This window comes from Melopsittacus undulatus, chromosome 4, assembly GCF_012275295.1.
Source record: "Melopsittacus undulatus isolate bMelUnd1 chromosome 4, bMelUnd1.mat.Z, whole genome shotgun sequence".
NCBI classification, from domain to species: Eukaryota; Metazoa; Chordata; class Aves; order Psittaciformes; family Psittaculidae; genus Melopsittacus; species Melopsittacus undulatus.
In genome coordinates, this window is record NC_047530.1 from 48,942,256 (window position 1) to 48,959,232 (window position 16,977).

The 16,977-nt window shown below is 51.8% G+C and overlaps 1 protein-coding gene across 5 annotated transcripts in view; it reads left to right on the top strand.

The window, feature by feature from the left end:
• Window positions 1–16,544, top strand: part of RASSF7 (Ras association domain family member 7) — a 35,129-nt gene extending 18,585 nt beyond the window's left edge. For 3 of the 5 annotated variants that reach the window (XM_031049103.2, XM_031049104.2, XM_005149220.4), the window contains exons 2-6: window positions 11,735–11,888; window positions 12,046–12,944; window positions 13,933–14,101; window positions 14,761–14,871; window positions 15,573–16,544. In XM_031049103.2, the coding sequence (XP_030904963.1) occupies window positions 11,786–11,888; window positions 12,046–12,944; window positions 13,933–14,101; window positions 14,761–14,871; window positions 15,573–15,604 (1,314 nt within the window). In that variant the 5' untranslated portion in view covers window positions 11,735–11,785 and the 3' untranslated portion in view covers window positions 15,605–16,544. Of the gene's footprint in view, window positions 1–9,560; window positions 9,953–11,734; window positions 11,889–12,045; window positions 12,945–13,932; window positions 14,102–14,760; window positions 14,872–15,572 lie in introns of those variants that run through there. The other 2 variants (XM_031049105.2, XM_031049106.2) reach the window with 2 other exon arrangements.
• Window positions 16,545–16,977: the final 433 nt, after the last annotated feature.

The following is a 16,977-nucleotide window of genomic DNA, read 5'->3' on the forward strand; positions in this document are numbered from 1 at the left end:
CTTGAAAGAAATAGCATGGAAACTAAGAAGCCCCCCCCCCCCCCAGTGCCTGCATCTCCTTAAAGCCTTCCTTCCACCTTTTCACAGGCCAGGGAGCACTGCAGCTTGAAGAGCCTGCAGGTGCCCAGCACCCCGCAGCATTGAGCACTGGGAGTCCAGGGGTTCCGCACTCTTGAGTGTGTGCCAGTTGCTCTAAAAATTAAGACTCTTTGCGAATGAGTGCAAGAGAGATGTGTGAGTTAGCTCTACCCAAGGCTTGAAGGAGGGGACCTCTTCAACAGTCTGACCACGAGATAATAAACCAGACTTAGTTCTTAAACTGATTTATTTTAAATACCTTATCCTTATGCTTAAGAAAAAGTTAGGGCTATGCTCAGGTGCCCTGTAGCTTTGGGTACCTGCAGGCCCCAGCGAGCATGCTGGGGAGCTTGCCAGGCTTGACCAAACCTTTTGGCAGCAAGTGGTGTCTGGCCAAAGCCATGCGGCAATGGCTGGTCTGAATCATCCCAGGGTGATCCTGTGCCTGCTCTTGGAAGCATGACTTGACCAAAAGAGGTAGGGTGGTGTACTTGCTGAAGACGCACAATTTACTGTGCCCAGGCAAATAGAGGAGCTTCTGTGATGAAGTGTTTTGGGGACTGAAGGTAAAATGGGAGCTGGTGTGATTCAACAATGTGTGTGTTGTCCACCTCTGTAGTGGAGATGTGTTATGGTTGCCTTCACCATTGCCATGTGCTGCAGACAAGTATCGCCCTACTGGTTCATCTCATCCATGTTTTAAACATCTCTCTGCCCTGTCTTGTGTGTGTTCTCCCTATGGAAAAAACCTCCAGTGGTGGCTTGCAAGTGACCCGAGCCATTCTGCTCTATGCTTTGGGACCAAATCCAGACAAGCGGTTAATCCTCCCTGGCTGGGAGGCCATGGTGTGTGTGCCAAGGCTTCAGAGCAGAGTCTGTGATGTTGGGTGCTGTGGTGAGCTAGGAAGAAGTCCAGGTGCTGCTTGGAGAGGGGTTGCTCCGTGCCCAAGTTTAAATAAAGGCGTGAGGCATGTTTTAAGTACTAGCTCTGTTTGTATGCGTTGTTTCTAAGAGCATCTTTTTAAGGGATATTCCATGATCTGTCCCAACTTGTCCATGCCCTTGTAAACCTGTGCAGTCAAATTAAGACATAAGCGTGTCTCCACTGAGAGTTTTTAACAAAATCCTATTATTGTAAATGATTGCTAACAATTTCATGCCCTTCCATTTTTCAGATGCCAAGTCCATGAGTATCTAAAAGCAGCTGATTATCTGCCTTTTTGTGGACTGCAGTCAGCGCTTTCTTGAGGGCTGAGGTGCTTCCAGATGCCCCAGGCTAGTCATCTACAATAAGAAAAAAAGAGGGGGGGAATGCCACAACACAACACTTCTTACCTGAAGACATGGGTGGATCAGCCCTGAGCTGGGGCAGCTGAGCACTGGCTCAATTTGGGATGGCTTCCTCTGCTCTGCTTTGTAATCCTGTGCAGCACAGGACCTGCTGGAGCCCTTGGTCTTAAAAGCCACATGCTCAAACCCTCTTATGTCTCCCAAATGCCTTCTGTATAACTGGCAAGGTATGCCACAATGTATTAGGGTCCCCTTGGAGGTCCCCAATGTTGTTAGACCTACCACTGTGCTCCTGAGCACAGGGACTTTAGAGGCACCTAAAACATCCTGTAGATGAGTAGCTGTGTCAGCAGGGAATCCTGATGAGCAGCAGCCTCCCCTTTGCTCCCTGCTCTTCCTGCCAGCATGGGGAAGCCATTGGCAAGGGGTGGAAGCTCTTGCTTGTTTAATGATTCCTGCTGGGAATATTACCTTCCCTGGGAGGTGTGAGCATGCAGCAGGGAGCTGGTCTCTGCCTCTAGATGCTTGCCTCAGGCAGTTGGTGGTGTGCAGAGTGTTGAGTGAACACCACAGACATATCTAGATAAGAATAAAAATGGGTTGGGTTTGCTTGGTTTCGTTGGAGTCTCTGAGGTTGCTGTTTTCACTTGCTGATTTTTACTTTTTTCCTCAAGTTCTGGCAGTTTTGGGAGGTGGCAGTGCTCCTCTGCAAAGAGCTGAGCATACCTGTGCTGGGAAAGCTGGGTGGACCAGGCTTTTTCCTCTTAGCATGTTGTTATTGGTGCTGGCTAGTTCCTGCAATGTGACGCACCCCTTGCTTCTCTGAAGAGAATCTTGAGCTTAATTGTCAGGAAGCAGCTTGTGGTCTCCTTGACCAGTATGCCCAGGTCTTTGCTTAATGGTTTGTGACTGTAGAAAGTCAGGTATTTCCTAGGCTTGCTCCAGGTCCCTTCTTCCTCTTCTCCTTGGCCTCATTCCTCTGGGACAGAGCTTTCTCAGGGCAGCTTGTTGTGTCTTCAGGGTCCCATCCCAAAGGGAGGGCTCTGTGAGGCTTTCCCAGGGCTAACCTAGTCTAGGAATCAAGTTGTGCCACATCCTACCTGGTCCAGGGTATTCCCATTTGCACTACCATTGGTGGGGAAGAAAGCTGTATCTGCACAGGGATTTGTACCATGGGAAGGATTCCTGTAGGGTTTGTTTGGCACTTTTTTTTTTGTGGTTGTGGGGTTTTGTTCTTCTCCCATTGCTCCTTCTAATCTTTTAAGAGTCTTGCAAACTCAGTATCTCATGTAGTGAAAGGATGTTTTCTCTCCCACTCTGGCAGGGAAATATCCCTGGGACTCAGGATTAGATGTGCTAGAAACAACATAGCTTTGCATCTTTGAGATGCTGCATGCTGAGGGTTAGTCCCTCAGATCTACTCCACCTTAAGTAATTACTGGAGTGTTTTAATGCGGTATGAGGATTGCCTAGGATGTGACATTGGACTTGATGTTGTCCTCTTTGAATTCATTTGGCTTTTTAATGACCTGCTGGGAGCTTAAAGAAGTTGGGGTAGGAGGTTCAAAAGGCTGAATTTCCCCAAAGCAGGCCCAGGTGAGCATGAGTTGCATGGGGATTCAGCTCCTCAATCCTTTTGGAAAACACAAGGTATTTTTATAGCATCTCCCTCTCCATGCAGGCAAGAGGGCCATTGCAGTTCCTAGCACCAGTTTCCAGCCCATCTTGGTCCTCCAGGTAACAGCAAGTGCAGGTGGAGCCTTTGACCGCCAGCATTTGTAAGCAGGAGACCTATGTGTGGAGCAGGAGACCTATGTGTGGAGCAGGAGACCTATGTGTGGAGCAGGAGATGAAGACCTTTGACAGCATCAAAACCCCTTCAGCCAGAGGTTTGCCACCTCCCAGCAAGGTGATTTCAGGGGTTAAAGTTGGTCATGCAGCCATGATATCCATCACTTATTGAAGGACAGTGACTTGTATCACTCCCCCCCAGTGGACAGCCTCTTGTATTTGAGTGCCAGACAGGGGGTTGAATTGCCTCTCCAGAGATATGCCTCCATTTTAGTGCTTTAAAGGGCTTATTATCTCTGGGTGGGTTCAGGCGGGGATTGATATCACCTCTGACTAATTGATCATGTGCCAGGTAGCATGAAAGCAGCGACCTCTAAAATACCCACGTGTCTTATCAAAGGTTTCAGCCTGGATTAATTCTGGGTCTCGTCTATATTTGACTCTGCTTCTGTGTGTGAGAGAAAGGAGTGACTTCAGCTCTCGGCAAATGGTCATTAAAGGCCTTTTTAATCCTACAAAGTTATAAATAAATATCTGTGGCAGTGCACCTGCATATTCATCAATGAATCCTCTTTTCTGGAGACTCAGCAGTGTGTCCTTGATGTGTGACCGCTTTCCAAGGCAGGGTAGGAACCTGAAAGCTATTCTGGAAATGGAAAACAAAATCCAGAAGATTTATCCCCAGTTTTGCACTTGCTAAATTGTTAATTACCCTCTCCCCTAGGATGAGAATAGGAGTGGAAAGAGGTTTGCTGCTGGTTGATGCCAGCTGTTCTGAAGGAGGCTGGAAGGCAGGTTAAGGAGGAGAATTTCTGTGGGCCCTTTGGCTTTTTCTGGTTATACTCGGAGGAGAGGTACAGAGCCTGAAATTTCCTGTAATCCTATGGAAATAAAATCCTTGATCACTTTGAGATGAGACAGGGAGAGCGGCAGGTCAGTGTTTGTCTCTGCTTGGCTTGAAGGTGGCCAAGGCGCACCTCATCCTCTGGGCTGGACCAGGCAAGCATCACAAGCTACATTCTGAGGGTGATTTCTGGCTTCTTGGAGGCATTGGGAAAAATAGATCATTGATTGGGTGTTCTCCATTTTGTTCTCACCCTTGGATTGGGGAAGTGGAAATTTGCAGGAAGTTGAAATGCTTCCTCTCTTTGGCTGGGGAGGAGAAAGCAGGTACTCTGGGTATTTCAGATTGTTTCCAAGGCTTGAACAGCTCTTGCACCTCCATATTTGAAGCTTTTATCCTGTGTGATGAGAAATATAAGCTGTTTTCTGACCTGGGGAATGGGCCATTTATAATAACGGGGGAATAGTCACAAACTGTGTCATGCTTTCCCTGATGACTGCTGTAGAAGATGAATGCTACAGAGATCCTGGACCTGCTGGCAGATGCGTGGAAGAGTTGTGTTTGCATGTGGATGGTCTGGCAAATACCCCTCAGAGCCTGGCTTTTAGGAGCTGGATTGTGAGTCTTCCACTGAAGATGATGAGCATTTGGGCATCCCAGCACTGCTGTGCTGGGGCTTGCAGCTGGGCTGTGGCTGCTCAGTGCAGCAGTGCCCAGAACTATAAGGTGGTAGTTTTATGGAAAAATTGTGGGGTGGACTCAACTCTGAAAGGTTTCCAAATACAAGCCCTAATCCTCAAGCCTAATCTAGGTCAGCCTAGAGCTCAAAGGTACCTACACCCAGCCTGTGTATATACACTTGCCCCTGTGCTGGGAGCTGGGCACTCAAACATCTCCCCAGCCCTCCCTGGGCAGGTTCAATTGCACAAGAAAAAAAGGAGTGTGACAGTGCAAGAACCCTTCCTCTTTCACCTCTAAGCTAAACATGGCTAATTTTGCTTCACCCCTTGAGAAGAAACTGAATTTACTCTCAGCTGTTTCCATGAAGTTGCTCTTCACTCGAGCGTCTATGGCTGATGGTAATGGTTACAGCAATAGCAGGTGCTGCTGATGTGTCCCTTGCAAACCTTCATCTTTACAACAGACTATACTAGCCAGCCTTGCCAGCTCTACTCCCCCTGTGGGCAGTAGTGCTTCAAGGGAGAAATACGATGCAATAAGGTGAGGAAGATGATCCTTCCCCTTCCAGGCTGAAACGCTGTAACATGAGTGTGTGCAGTAGGTGAAGGGGGGTTTTTTGCTTCTTTTAATTTATAATGAGCTTTTAGTTGGGTGCTCATTTGTGGAGTGGACTGGCTAGTAAACATCCCTGACATGTCACTGCTGCCCACAATCCTTGATGCTTCAACATAGCTCTCAATACTTGCCTGCCATAGTCACCAGCTGTGGTTTAAGACAGAGGGAAAAAGGTCCCCCAGCTCTTTCCCAGTGCTATTTCTGAAGCCTTCCTGTAGGTCTAATGCTGTAGCAGAGCCAAAAGCTTGGGTGGAAAAACTGGTGAGAGAAGTCTCTGCAGGTAGAGCTGGGATGGGGTGACCTGCTTCTGCATCAGCTGGGTTGTGAGCCTCCCTGCCTTAAATCCCAGTGAAAGGCCATCACTCCAAGGCCAGTCACCATCCTGCATCACAGTGCAGGGCAGGATTTGTCTCTGGCTCTTCCCACCCTGCTCAGCATTGAGCATTAGGGTTTACCTGTACACCCTGGGCACGTTAACATGGGTCTGTAATTTTGGGGAGGAAGTGGAGCAGAAAATACATAACCCTCTAATTTGCTCTTAATGCGGGGTTGCCAGTGTGGTGCTTATGGCTCTCCAGAAATCTGTCTCTTCAGGCATTTCCTGCAAGATCCTAATGCATGGGACATGTCTGCCTTGGGATGCCAGGGGACTTCGGCAGGGATCTGTGGCTTCAAGCTCAAGTGATGTTTCTTGCCAATACAAGTACCACAGGACTTTGATTTCCTGGTCTTGGCCATTCAGTCTCCTTCGGGTTCAAAAAGCCTTTGAAACATGAATGTAACTTCTGGAGATGCCAAGTGTGTTTTATGCATGATAAGATGCTTCCAGCAGAAGCTGCTTGCTGTCGAAGTGCAACAGGGCCTGGGGATGCATGTGGGTTGGGATCCATCTGCACCTTTCTGGTGAAGCTGCACCTTCAGGGTACATTTGCAGTGATAATCCCTGTCCCCAGCTGAGGCTTCTCCAGCTGAAGGAGGAGAAAAAGAAGTGGAGTTCTCAAAGTCTTTGTGGTTTTAAAATTACTGATTTCAGTATTTGCCGATTTTTAGGACTTGCTGTCAGGCATGCTGTGGCAGATCATGCAGCTGGATGGGGCATGATGGGTGGACCACGGATGCAGGAATTATGATGGCTACCCCTAAATAAGACATTTGGGTGTGAATTAGAGCCCTGTGCCTGCTGCTTCCTTGCTCCTGGGTGCTTGTGGCCACCTTGCGTAACAGCTGGTGGCTTCAATAGGCCTGTGGGGTGAGTAACACTTGCACACCCTCCTTGTGACAGGATGCTGCCTCTCTGGGCTGTGACTGCTCTGGTAGGACTTGTTTGTCACCTCTTGAGCTTGTTTAACCTCTGTCAGCTCTTTGCATGGGGATAAAGTAACCCATTTGCTGCCCCAGGCTGGAGGCCTCTGCCTGTGTCCTGTGTGCACCCTCATGGCCTCCACACTGCAGAAGATGATGACCTCTTTTTGGCAGGTGGTGCTCTTGGCTGCTTTGCACTAGGCTATGAGATGGTGTCTGCTTAGGATTCCAGGGCCAGCATCCTCAGGATGAGCATGGCACTGTGGAAAGGTCCTGCACCACAAGGCTGCAGACAGGGCTCTGCCTGGTGCTCCCTGCTGCAGTGGCAGCAACCATCAGTGGCAGCCAGATTCTGCTGCACAGAGCTGTGGATGATCATCTCTACCTACTGTGGGACCTGCCAGACCAGGAAGAGCCACAGTGTAAAGCTTTGCCATGGCTGATCTTTGCCCAGCATTGAACCTGCCAGTGGTGTCAACCCTTGGTGATGGCCTCAAGCTGTGACTCTGGTCACCTCCTGGCCTGGAATGGGCATGGTCTAGAAAGCCCAGCAGAGCTCCTCTATCCCTGCAACAGCCCAGCCAAGGGCAGGTGATGCCGCTCCAAAAGAAGGACCTAAGATGGGAGGATGCTGTCAATGGGCTGGAGGAGAGCCTGGATGAAGACCCATCACCTCCAACCCACTGCAGGATGAGCACCATCAGGGGGATCTTCTCGATGTTGGGTCACCTCTCCACACCTGAGTAATGGCAAGGTTTCTGTCCCACTAGAAGGTTTCAGCATGTGGGCAAGTACCATCTCTTCCCTTTGGTGTCTGTGCTTGGGGCAGGGAGAGACCTAAGGAAGCATTAAATAGCTGTTGGATGCACCACCACAGCAGCTGATCCCAGGCGGTGAGTCAGAGCCAGCCTGCCGGTGTTCCGGCATGCAAGATGGTGGCACGGGTGACTCCTCCCCTCATCACTTGCTGTTTACTCATGTATTTTTTTTTACCTGTGTGTCTGCACACAGCTGGGATGAGCATACCCCCAGCGCAGGGCAGGAGAGGAGTGAGAGGGTCAGGTTTAAAGCAGGAATAAAATGACCAAGAGTACCCCAGCATCTGCCTGGAGCACATCCAAAGGGATGCACTGCTGCTGGCCCTGTAGACACCTTGCTCCTCTTTGGATGGTGAGCTCATCATAGCCTGCTCTCAAGTACAAATACATCTTTATTTGTTAGTTATGAGTCTCTATAACCCTCAGCCCAAACCCTGATGTGAAAGGATTCTAGTCTTCTGTATTTTGCAGTTTTAATTAGGCCTGCTGAGAAGCTCTCACTGTGCTTCCTGCCTGCCCAGTGCTGTACCCAGCCCTCTGCTGGGGTGGACATACCAAGTGAACCCCCCAGAATGGTGAAACAGCACTGGTGGGATGCTTGGCTCAAAACCTTCATGCTGGTACCAGACAGTACTTGTTAGAAGGTCTGTTGGAGGTGTTTGGGATGCAGCCTAGAGGCATTTGGGATGCTTTGGGATCTGGGTTGCAGCTGGCCTTGCTGTTGCATGCAAAACTGGTAGGTTTTTTCCTCCTAAGCAAATATGATTTTTTTCTTCTGTGTGAGAGAAACCCACTTGCAGTGTTTGCAGTCCTCGGCTGGAAGGTGCTGTCTCAGCTTCTCAGAATTCCTGTGGAGGATGTGGGGGAAGCCCCTGAGAACTGATAGTGGTCCTCACTTGTGTAAGGAAGAGGGCTGGCCAGTTCTCTTGGCTGACCATGTATTATTTCAGGTTCTGGGACATCATCAAACCCTTGTGAGTCCCAGCAGCCGTTAGGATGGTGGTTTGCAGGAGCTGTGCCAAATGTGCAGCCCCATCCTACACATGCAGAAATGCTCCTTCAGCTCCTCTTTAGCCCGACAGCTTTGGGGAGACTGGGAGATGGCAGTGCCAGGAAACAAAATAAAGCTGCAGGATCTGAGATTGTTAATTAAAAAGCACTAACAACAAAAACAACAACAACAAACAAACAAAAAACCCTTTCCCCTCCCCCCTTCCCACCCCCACCAGTGTCAGCATTTGAAATTCCAACTCCCAGTTAGGAAATTTGGTGAAACTGTGGTATGAATCATTCTTACCCTCAATTTTAGGACCCATTGCATGGGGAAGGGAGCAGAAAGTCACTGTTAATCTGTTTCCAATAAAAGTTATTTATAAATCTATGGAGGGGGGGTTGTAAGAATAAAATGAGAGTACCCTTTGGGATGCTTCCTGCTGCCTACAGCCACCTGCTCACTTCCCTGTGCTGTTTTTGGGATGGCCAGCAGGACCTGGCAGCTACCTGCACTTCTGGTTCATGGTCAAAGTGACCTCCTGGGGCAACTACAAACAGAGGCAGCTGGAAGCCGTCCTCCTGTTGAGAAGTGCTGCTTCCCGAAGAAATGTGATTCTTGTCCAAAAACCAAGAGCTACCTGGTGGTGTAACAAAGGCACTTGCTAAATAAAGCATGGGGTCGGCAGTGAAGCTTGGAGAGAGGAGGGTCATGTTTGCAAGTGGAGGAATAACAGTGCCCCCCAGCTGCTTCTTATTTTAGAAGTGATGATAAAGAGCTGACGGGGGCTACAGCAGAGGTGATGCTGATGTGGTAGGTTACTGGAGACAAGATGCTGCATGCAGTTTGTGATGTGTGCAGAGAGCATTGCTATCCTCCCAGATGAGGATGAGCCTTTGTCCCATCAGCTCCTCCATGAGGGCCAGGGCTTTGAGGGATGAGGGGCAGGCGGGCTGGTTTTGGGTGAGCTGGGGGAGCAGACCCTGAAATTCTTCATGATGAGGGTGGCTAGAACCTGGAATAGGCTGCCAAGAGAAGCTGTGGCTGCCCAATCCCTGGCAGTGTTCAGGTTGGATGGAGTTCTGAGCATCCTGATGTAGTGGAAGATGTCCCTGCCTGTGGCAGGGGGGTTGGAACTGAATGATCTTTAAGGTCCCTTCCAACGCAAGCCATTCTATGATCCTGCCCTGGAAGGGGTGAGGGGGGAGCAGCTCCCAGCCGTATTTGCCACGCCCTTGCTGGCTGCCCTGTGCTTGCCAGGGTTTAAGGACATTAGTCATAGAAAGGACTGGACTTTCGAGTGCCTGGGGATGTGTCCAGGAGAGGTGCACCAGCTGCTTTTTGGGTGGTTTCCCTTGCATTGGGACAGAAACTGCTGCTCCCAGCTCTTTGGCAGCGGTGCTGCTGGTAAATGATTGCCAAGGCGGGGCTGGAGGTTGGTGCCGGATTTGAACCCAGGCAGGTGCCTGGGACTGGTGTGCCGGCAGCCATTGTGCTCCCACACCCGGCAGTGTTCGGGAACCCCCGGAACTTCCAGGCTAGGTAAGGCTGTGTGATACCCGGGTTATTGCTTTCCTATCTCTTTCCAATCTCTTGGCCTCCCCCTGGGGTTGGGGCAAGAGAAGCTGGGTTTGATGCTGGTAGGGTCCCTGGCTGGGGTGGGGGTGCTGCTCACCAGCATGTGTTGCCACCCCAGATTTGGCATTAGGGTGCTGTGCTGGGAGGAACCAGTGGCTTCAGGGTGAGCTGGGTGGTGCCGTGGAGGTGCTTGGACTTTGCTCTGCACCAGAGGCCACTTGTGGCTTTGAACACACAGGGTATGGGGAGTGGTGGCAAAGCCCAGCTTTGGGATGGAATTGGGCTGAACCTTGCAAATCTGAGTGGGTTTGGGCTCACAGGGGGAGCAGCCGAGCACAGGGTACCCTCCACTGCCACTGGTTTTCCCTGGCCACCCAGCCAAGGCAAACATGAGCTCAGCACCAAGGTATTTGCGGAAGCCACTCCATGCCCACGTTTCGGAGGTGAGCAAGGGGGGGTGGCACCTATGGGCAGCTGCCTCGACAAATGGCATCTTCCCTGGTTTCTCCTTGTGTTTCTCAAGTTATGGCTAAACTCCCTTATCACTGGGAGTGAGACTCTTCGAGCCCTCCCTTCGGTTACTCAAGCAGGCAGCAAGCAAAAAGTGGTGTTTAACCTGAGGCCAAGCTTCCTTGCAGCCTGGCTACAAACTTGGGAGAGCTGCAGCTGAGGGATGGAGAGGCTGCAACCAGCCGGGTTAGGCTGGGAAAGTGGTTTGGGACCCTCCAGACAGAGGGGCTGAGAATCTCCTGTATACAGCCCTCTGTTTATGGCTTTCAGATGAGCCTGATGCTAGAAAAATAGTGTTATAGGGGTGGAAAATGTACATCTTTGTTTGCACAGTGTTTGAGAACATTGTAAGCTCAAATATCTGAGTCCTTTACAGATCATACTTAATTTTTTTATTAGGGGCTTTTTTTGGGGGTGGGGGTCGTTGAAGGCTTTTGCAGTTGTTGAGCTGCTGGAAGAGGCAGGAGTTGGGTGCACCAGAGCTAACAGGTGTTATTTTAACACAGGACAAGTAACTGCTGGGTGGCAGTCAGGCTGGGCACCAGTGCTGGCAGAGCATCCCCGGGAGCCCGGGCTTTGCCTGGCTCCCCCTCCCAAACACTACCTCTGGTTTTGTGCAGAAGGAGGCTCAATTTTAATCTTTTAATCAATCTTTTAATCAATCAATCTCAATCAATGTCTTAAATAAACTCTCTGATAAATTGAGATGGATATAAATAGTTTAAAATGTGCACTGTCTGCACCTTCTCTCAATATCCCATTGCAAGCATGGACAGCCGGTCGTTTCTCTGCCTTTTCTACTATTGTTTGGTTCTGTGCTGCTAAATTGTAAGAGAAATCACAGTGAAAGTCCAACAAACCTGTTAAAGATCTGTGCTTGCAGCTGAAATAACCTGGGCATCTTTTTCTGGCCGCTATGCAGGCACACAAACCCCATCATTTTCCACCACGGGAAGATTTGAACCCACTGCTCAGATATGAGAAGGAAAAAAATCAAACAGCTTTCTTTTTTTTTTTGCAGGTAAACACCAGTGTTTTAATAAAATCAACAAATACGCAGTCTGTGTGCAGGGTGAGCCGCAGGCTGAAGGAGGGCAGCAGCGAGCAACTGCTTGATCTGGGATGCACCTTAAGGGACACTGGTGTTAAAAGATGATTATTGATGTTGCTTGTAAAGCTTCTCGTATTCCTCATTAGCAGCTTGGGATGTAAACCTGGTTTCTTTACTCCCTACAGACCACCCGTCCTGCAATGACCCAGTGCACCTGAGGCCCGGCAGCCGTGGGGATGGAGCTGAAGGTCTGGGTGGATGGGATCCAGAGGGTTGTCTGTGGCGTCTCAGAGCAAACCACCTGCCAAGAAGTGGTTATCGCCTTGGCGCGGGCCATAGGTGAGCCATGTCCATCTACTGGGGTGGGGAGGGATGCCCCTTTGCAGGTGCTTCCTGGGAAGAGGAGACCTTGGGTGGGTAGGGGTCCTGCTCTGGGGATGTACACCACTGCTGGCCATGGCTCTCCCAGTCTGACATGCTCACCTCCTCCCGGCAGGTCAGACGGGCCGCTATGTGCTGGTGCAGAAGCTGCGGGAGAAGGAGCGGCAGCTGCTGCCACTGGAATGCCCCTTGGAGTCGCTGGCCAAGTGCGGGCAGTATGCCAACGACGTGCAGTTTGTGCTGCGCCGGACAGGCCCCAGCGTGGCCGAGCGGCCCTCCTCAGAGGGTGCTCCCCAAGCCCCCGAGAGGACGTTCATCCGGGCCAGCTTGCCCATCAAGCCCAGGCCTGCCAGCACGGATGCACCCCGTTCCCGGGAGCCAAAAAAATCCATGACCTTCAACTTGGGTCCTGCAGGTGACCCCTTTGCCATGAGCCGCTGGAGGCACCAAGCACGGGAAGGGATGGACTTGGAGGGTGGTGGGGTTCTCCAGCCTTCCAAGGAGGAGCTGTTTAGGAGGGTGCTGCGGCAACAGGAGCAGCTGCATTCCTTGGAGGCCCATGGGGACACGCTGGAGATGGACCTACGGCTCTGGGAGCGTGGCCGGTTCTCAGGTCAGGAGGATGAGATCCTCTACCTAGAGCACCTGGTGCGGAGGAATGAGACAGAGCTGGGTGAGGAGGAGTTTTGGCAGACTGAGCTCCGGCTGGAGAAAGAGTGTGAGCGGGAGCGGCAGGAGCGCGTTAGGAGCCTCCGGGCCAGTCTGGAGGAGTACACCCAGAGGATCTACGAGCTGAGCGCCCGGACCGAAGCCCTGCAGGAGGAGATCCAGTGGGAGATGGCAGAGAGAGCCAAGAGGGGGAAGGAGATCCCTGTGCCCAGTCCCACGGAGCTGGAGGACATGGCTGCCAAGATGAAGAGGGACCTAGAGGCCAAGGTCAAGCAAGGGACCCAGCTGGAGAGCAACCTGGCCAGTGTGGAGAAGGCCCTGGAGGAAGCTGAAAGGAACCTGCAGGTAGATAGGACCAGGTCAAGCAGCCTCATGGGGTGGTATGACCTTTGGGAGGTGATGGGACCAGCCTGCTGGAGCAGCCTAGGGGCTGACAGGTTGTGTGGGGTTGGTCTTGCCACACCTGGCTGGTGAGCGTGGAGCTGGGTGCGTGGAGGTGGCTCAGTGGCAGTAACCTCTGCTAGGGGTACACCACTGGTCTTACCCAGCCAGCACAGGGTCCCCCACAAATGCAGCTTGACCCTATGCAAGCTGCATCTGAGCTGGAGCTCCCCCAGGCTGGTGCACAGGAAGCACAGAATCACCCTACTACCGTACGGACAATGGTGCCAGAGCAAATGATCCACGTGCAGGATCAGTGGCATTGGCGTAAGGGTTAATATAATCTTGGATAAAGGAGTTGCAGAGGTGGACAGGACAGTGTAGGTCCCATGGTGCCTGTGCATGAAACCTTTTGACCATGCAGACTGTGCAAGGGCCTGTGCAGTGTGATGATGGCAGCTTTGGGGCTGAGCTGTGATGCTTCCTGGCTTGCCTGCCTCCCAGATTCAGGGTTTCCAGGTGCTGCATGACACCTGCTTTCTGCCCACCCGTCTCCTTCGGTGGGGGAAAATGGAGCAGCTTTTGCTCAGCCAGGGGGTGGCAGCTGCCCTTCCCCAGGCTGGCCATGCTTCCAGCATCTTATCTTGAGCATTTCATTTGTGTCTGGCACCTCCCAGCACGGCAGCGGCCACGGTTTGATGGCTGCTCACACCCTCTTGTGGAGATGCAGCAAAGCAGGGCTCTTCCCAAAACAGTGCCTTCCCCATCCCTTCATCCCACAGGCCCTCAGAGAGGGGTGGCTGAACCACGCAACCCCCGTGGTCTCTGCTAGCTCTGGCAGGGTAAGCCCCAGCTAGGGGAAGCAGCCCCGGGGTGGGTATGCCAGCTGGTTTTGGGGCATGGGAGGGACATGCAGCTCATCCTGTCCTCCCCCTCGGTGTGTGTTTTGCAGGCCCAGACCCAAGAGCTGGAGGAGTTAAATAAGGAGCTGAGGCAGTGTAATTTGCAGCAGTTTATTCAGCAGACGGGGGCCACGGTGACCGTCCTGCAGGCCAGGTCCGAGGAGGATGCCCAGCCGGAGCCGAGCCAGTGCGAGCTGCCAGCCTACCGGAGAAACGGAGGTCAGCACGCTGCCGCCGGCTCGGCCGCGGGGGCTGCTCCGGGGGACTCCTGCCCGCTCCCAGCCTCCCCCTCCAAAGGGGTCCGCACCCTCTCCATGGGTTCTGCCCCAAAGCTGGCCAGTTCTGCCCTGGGCACTGCTGGTAGGCAGCAGGAATGGAGGTTTGGTGCTGGCACAGCACTCGCTCCCCACCCCGGGGGTCTCTGAGGTTTGCCAGCCCCGGGGCTCCTTCCTCCTCCCCACTGAAGCCTTGGGGTTGCTTGTAGCCACGCTCAGTGGTCAGATCCTGCATTGCTGTTTTGGGGGCTGGGGCAACTGCAGGGAGCTTTTCTTCACAGCATTGCTGCATGCTGCTGCCACAGCAGTGGCAAAAAGGTTGCTGAGGGCCAGTGTGGGGATGGGCTCCAGCCACTGATGACCTCTTTGTGTTGGGGATGGGTAAGCATGGTGCCTGGGGCTACGTCCGCATCCTCACAGGGGTGAAAGGAGATGGTGGGGAGGCTCCTGTGGAAAGTGACAGGGAAAAACAGGGACCTGGTCACTTCTCCTCTGGAATACCCAGAGAGGATGATGTGGCTGCCCCATAGCACTGCAGCAGCTTTGCCCAGCAAGCACGGGGGAGGTGCAAGCCCAGCCTGAGCCTGACATTTTTCCCCATAGGTTTTCCTCCCACTACCGGCGCAGACTCACCTCCCCAGGCCAGCACCAAACAGCTCCTCGGCCATCCCAGGACCCTGCCAGAGCCACTGGTGTCCAGCCTGAGCCCTGAGGGTGCGTATGTCCCAGCGGATGCCCAGGAGCACAAGCTGGGCTGGGGAAGGATGCATGGGAAGGAGGGGAAAAGGCTTTTGCTGCCCAAAATGGGCTGCAGAGAGCAAGCGTGTGCTGGGAGCAGGAGGCCAGAGCTATTTATAGATGCCATTAGGAAGAGCAAAGCTTACACCCTGGCAGTCTTCGCTCTGCTGCCAGGGGCTCACATGCTGGACATCCAGCTCTCTGCCCTGCCAGGGGCTGTGGAGAATGTTCCACATCCCCTCTCCTGCCACCCCACATCCCCCAGGGCTAAGACCTTGCTAAGGTTAGGATGGGGATGATTTGGTGCCCATTGTGTACGGGAGTCACTTTTGCTCCATCATGGGGACCAGTTTCCCCCAAAACTCCTCCCACCTACTGTGATCCTAATCCTAACCCTGCACCACAAAAGAGCAAGCTATGATGCTCCTGCCAGCTGTGGCAATGGTGGCTATGTGCCGATATCCCATTCCCACCCACACCACCATCCGCTCAGCGAGACCCCACTGCCATCCTCCTCATAGCCCCAAACGTCCACCCCTGTCTCAGCAGATGCACTGGTATCTGCATATCCATCTCCCAGCCCAGGCTTTGCCCTCATGTACGTCCTGTTTTCTATTCCCCTTTTTGCTTGCCTGTTGTGATGGGGTTGCTCAGGTGGTTTTTGTCTTGTCTTGCAGTTGTATCAACCAGGCAGAGCATCTGGAGGTAGAAGGGCCTGGCCAGCAAAGGATCAATTGCCTTGCAAGTGTAACTGTATAAATAAACCATATTTTATATATATATATTTTTTTTTTTTACTGCTTTATATTGTGAATGGATGTGGACGGCCAGAGTATTTTTACAGACTGTAAAATAAAACCAGAGACCAACGACACAAAGCAACCCTCCTCCCTGTGGATGGAAGCAACCTCCTTCGAGTTCTATTTTTTAAGAGCTTTCTATATCCAACAGAAAACAGCGGTGCTCCCTTTCCACGCAGCCTCCTCAAGACCCATCGTCCATTTGGAAAAGTCCTTGCTCTTTTGACTAGGGGAGTGAAGCTGCAGTGGAGACCTGCCTGGAGACTCACCTGGATGGAGCAAGTTAACAGATTTTACAGCACCTCTCTGCAGCAAGTGGGGCCATGACAAACAGCTTCTTCATGGGCTACAGGGAGTGAACAAGAGCAGCTCTAAGACAAATTTTTGCTCCCCTCTTTTATAAGAAATCTGTAGTAGAAACCCCTTTATCACAGTGCCATGGACCAGGCTTTAGGGGAGCAGGGAGCACACAGCAGGGGCTTGTTTTTCTTAAATCCCCTTAATTTTTCAACCTGTTTCTAAAGTACAGTCCTTGAACAAGCCCTTCCCCAGTGGCAGTGCAGATGGGGAGCAGGACCAAAGCGCACTTGGTCACATTTCACTGATTTATAGTTTGGTTTTCCCTTTGATGGCCAGTAGTTACTCTCGGGTGTTGTTCATCTGTCCCCGTGGGTCGCCTTGTATTTTAATTGCAAAACCAAAGTGGTCTGGGGAGGGGATGGGTTTGTCGAGGAGGTTTTCAACACATCGTATGCAAAAACTGTGACTCGGGCACCCCACTTTCCCCTACGAATGTAACCCGGTGTGCCGCGGTTTCCGTCTTCAATAAATCTTTGGGAAAGGACTTGAGCAACGCGAGTGTGCACGTGGTGTTGTGGGCCTGGGTGAGCCCTCTCTGATGGCTCCTGGTCAGGTGCCCCATGGACACATCGCACCCTGTGGCCACCTCTTTCATTCCCAAGCCATCTCTTCCCCTTTGCTGAGTTGCAGCTGTATTTTATGACTGAACACATCTTATGCACATGCTGCTCTTTTCCTTTGTTCTTATTTATTTCATTTTTATTTTATTTTAAATCACAAAGTGCTTTACAGCCAGCGGCTGAAACTTGTCTCCAATGAGAGGCCGGCCATCTCTGGGATGAAACATGGCAGCATTTTAATAATGCACAGCAGCAGCATGGAGCATTTTAGGACAGGAGGCGAAGGAGATAGCACATGGCTGCAGATAAGAGCAGGTAAGGGAGAAACCTCTCATTCGCCTTCAAGCCCCTCTGCCTACCCC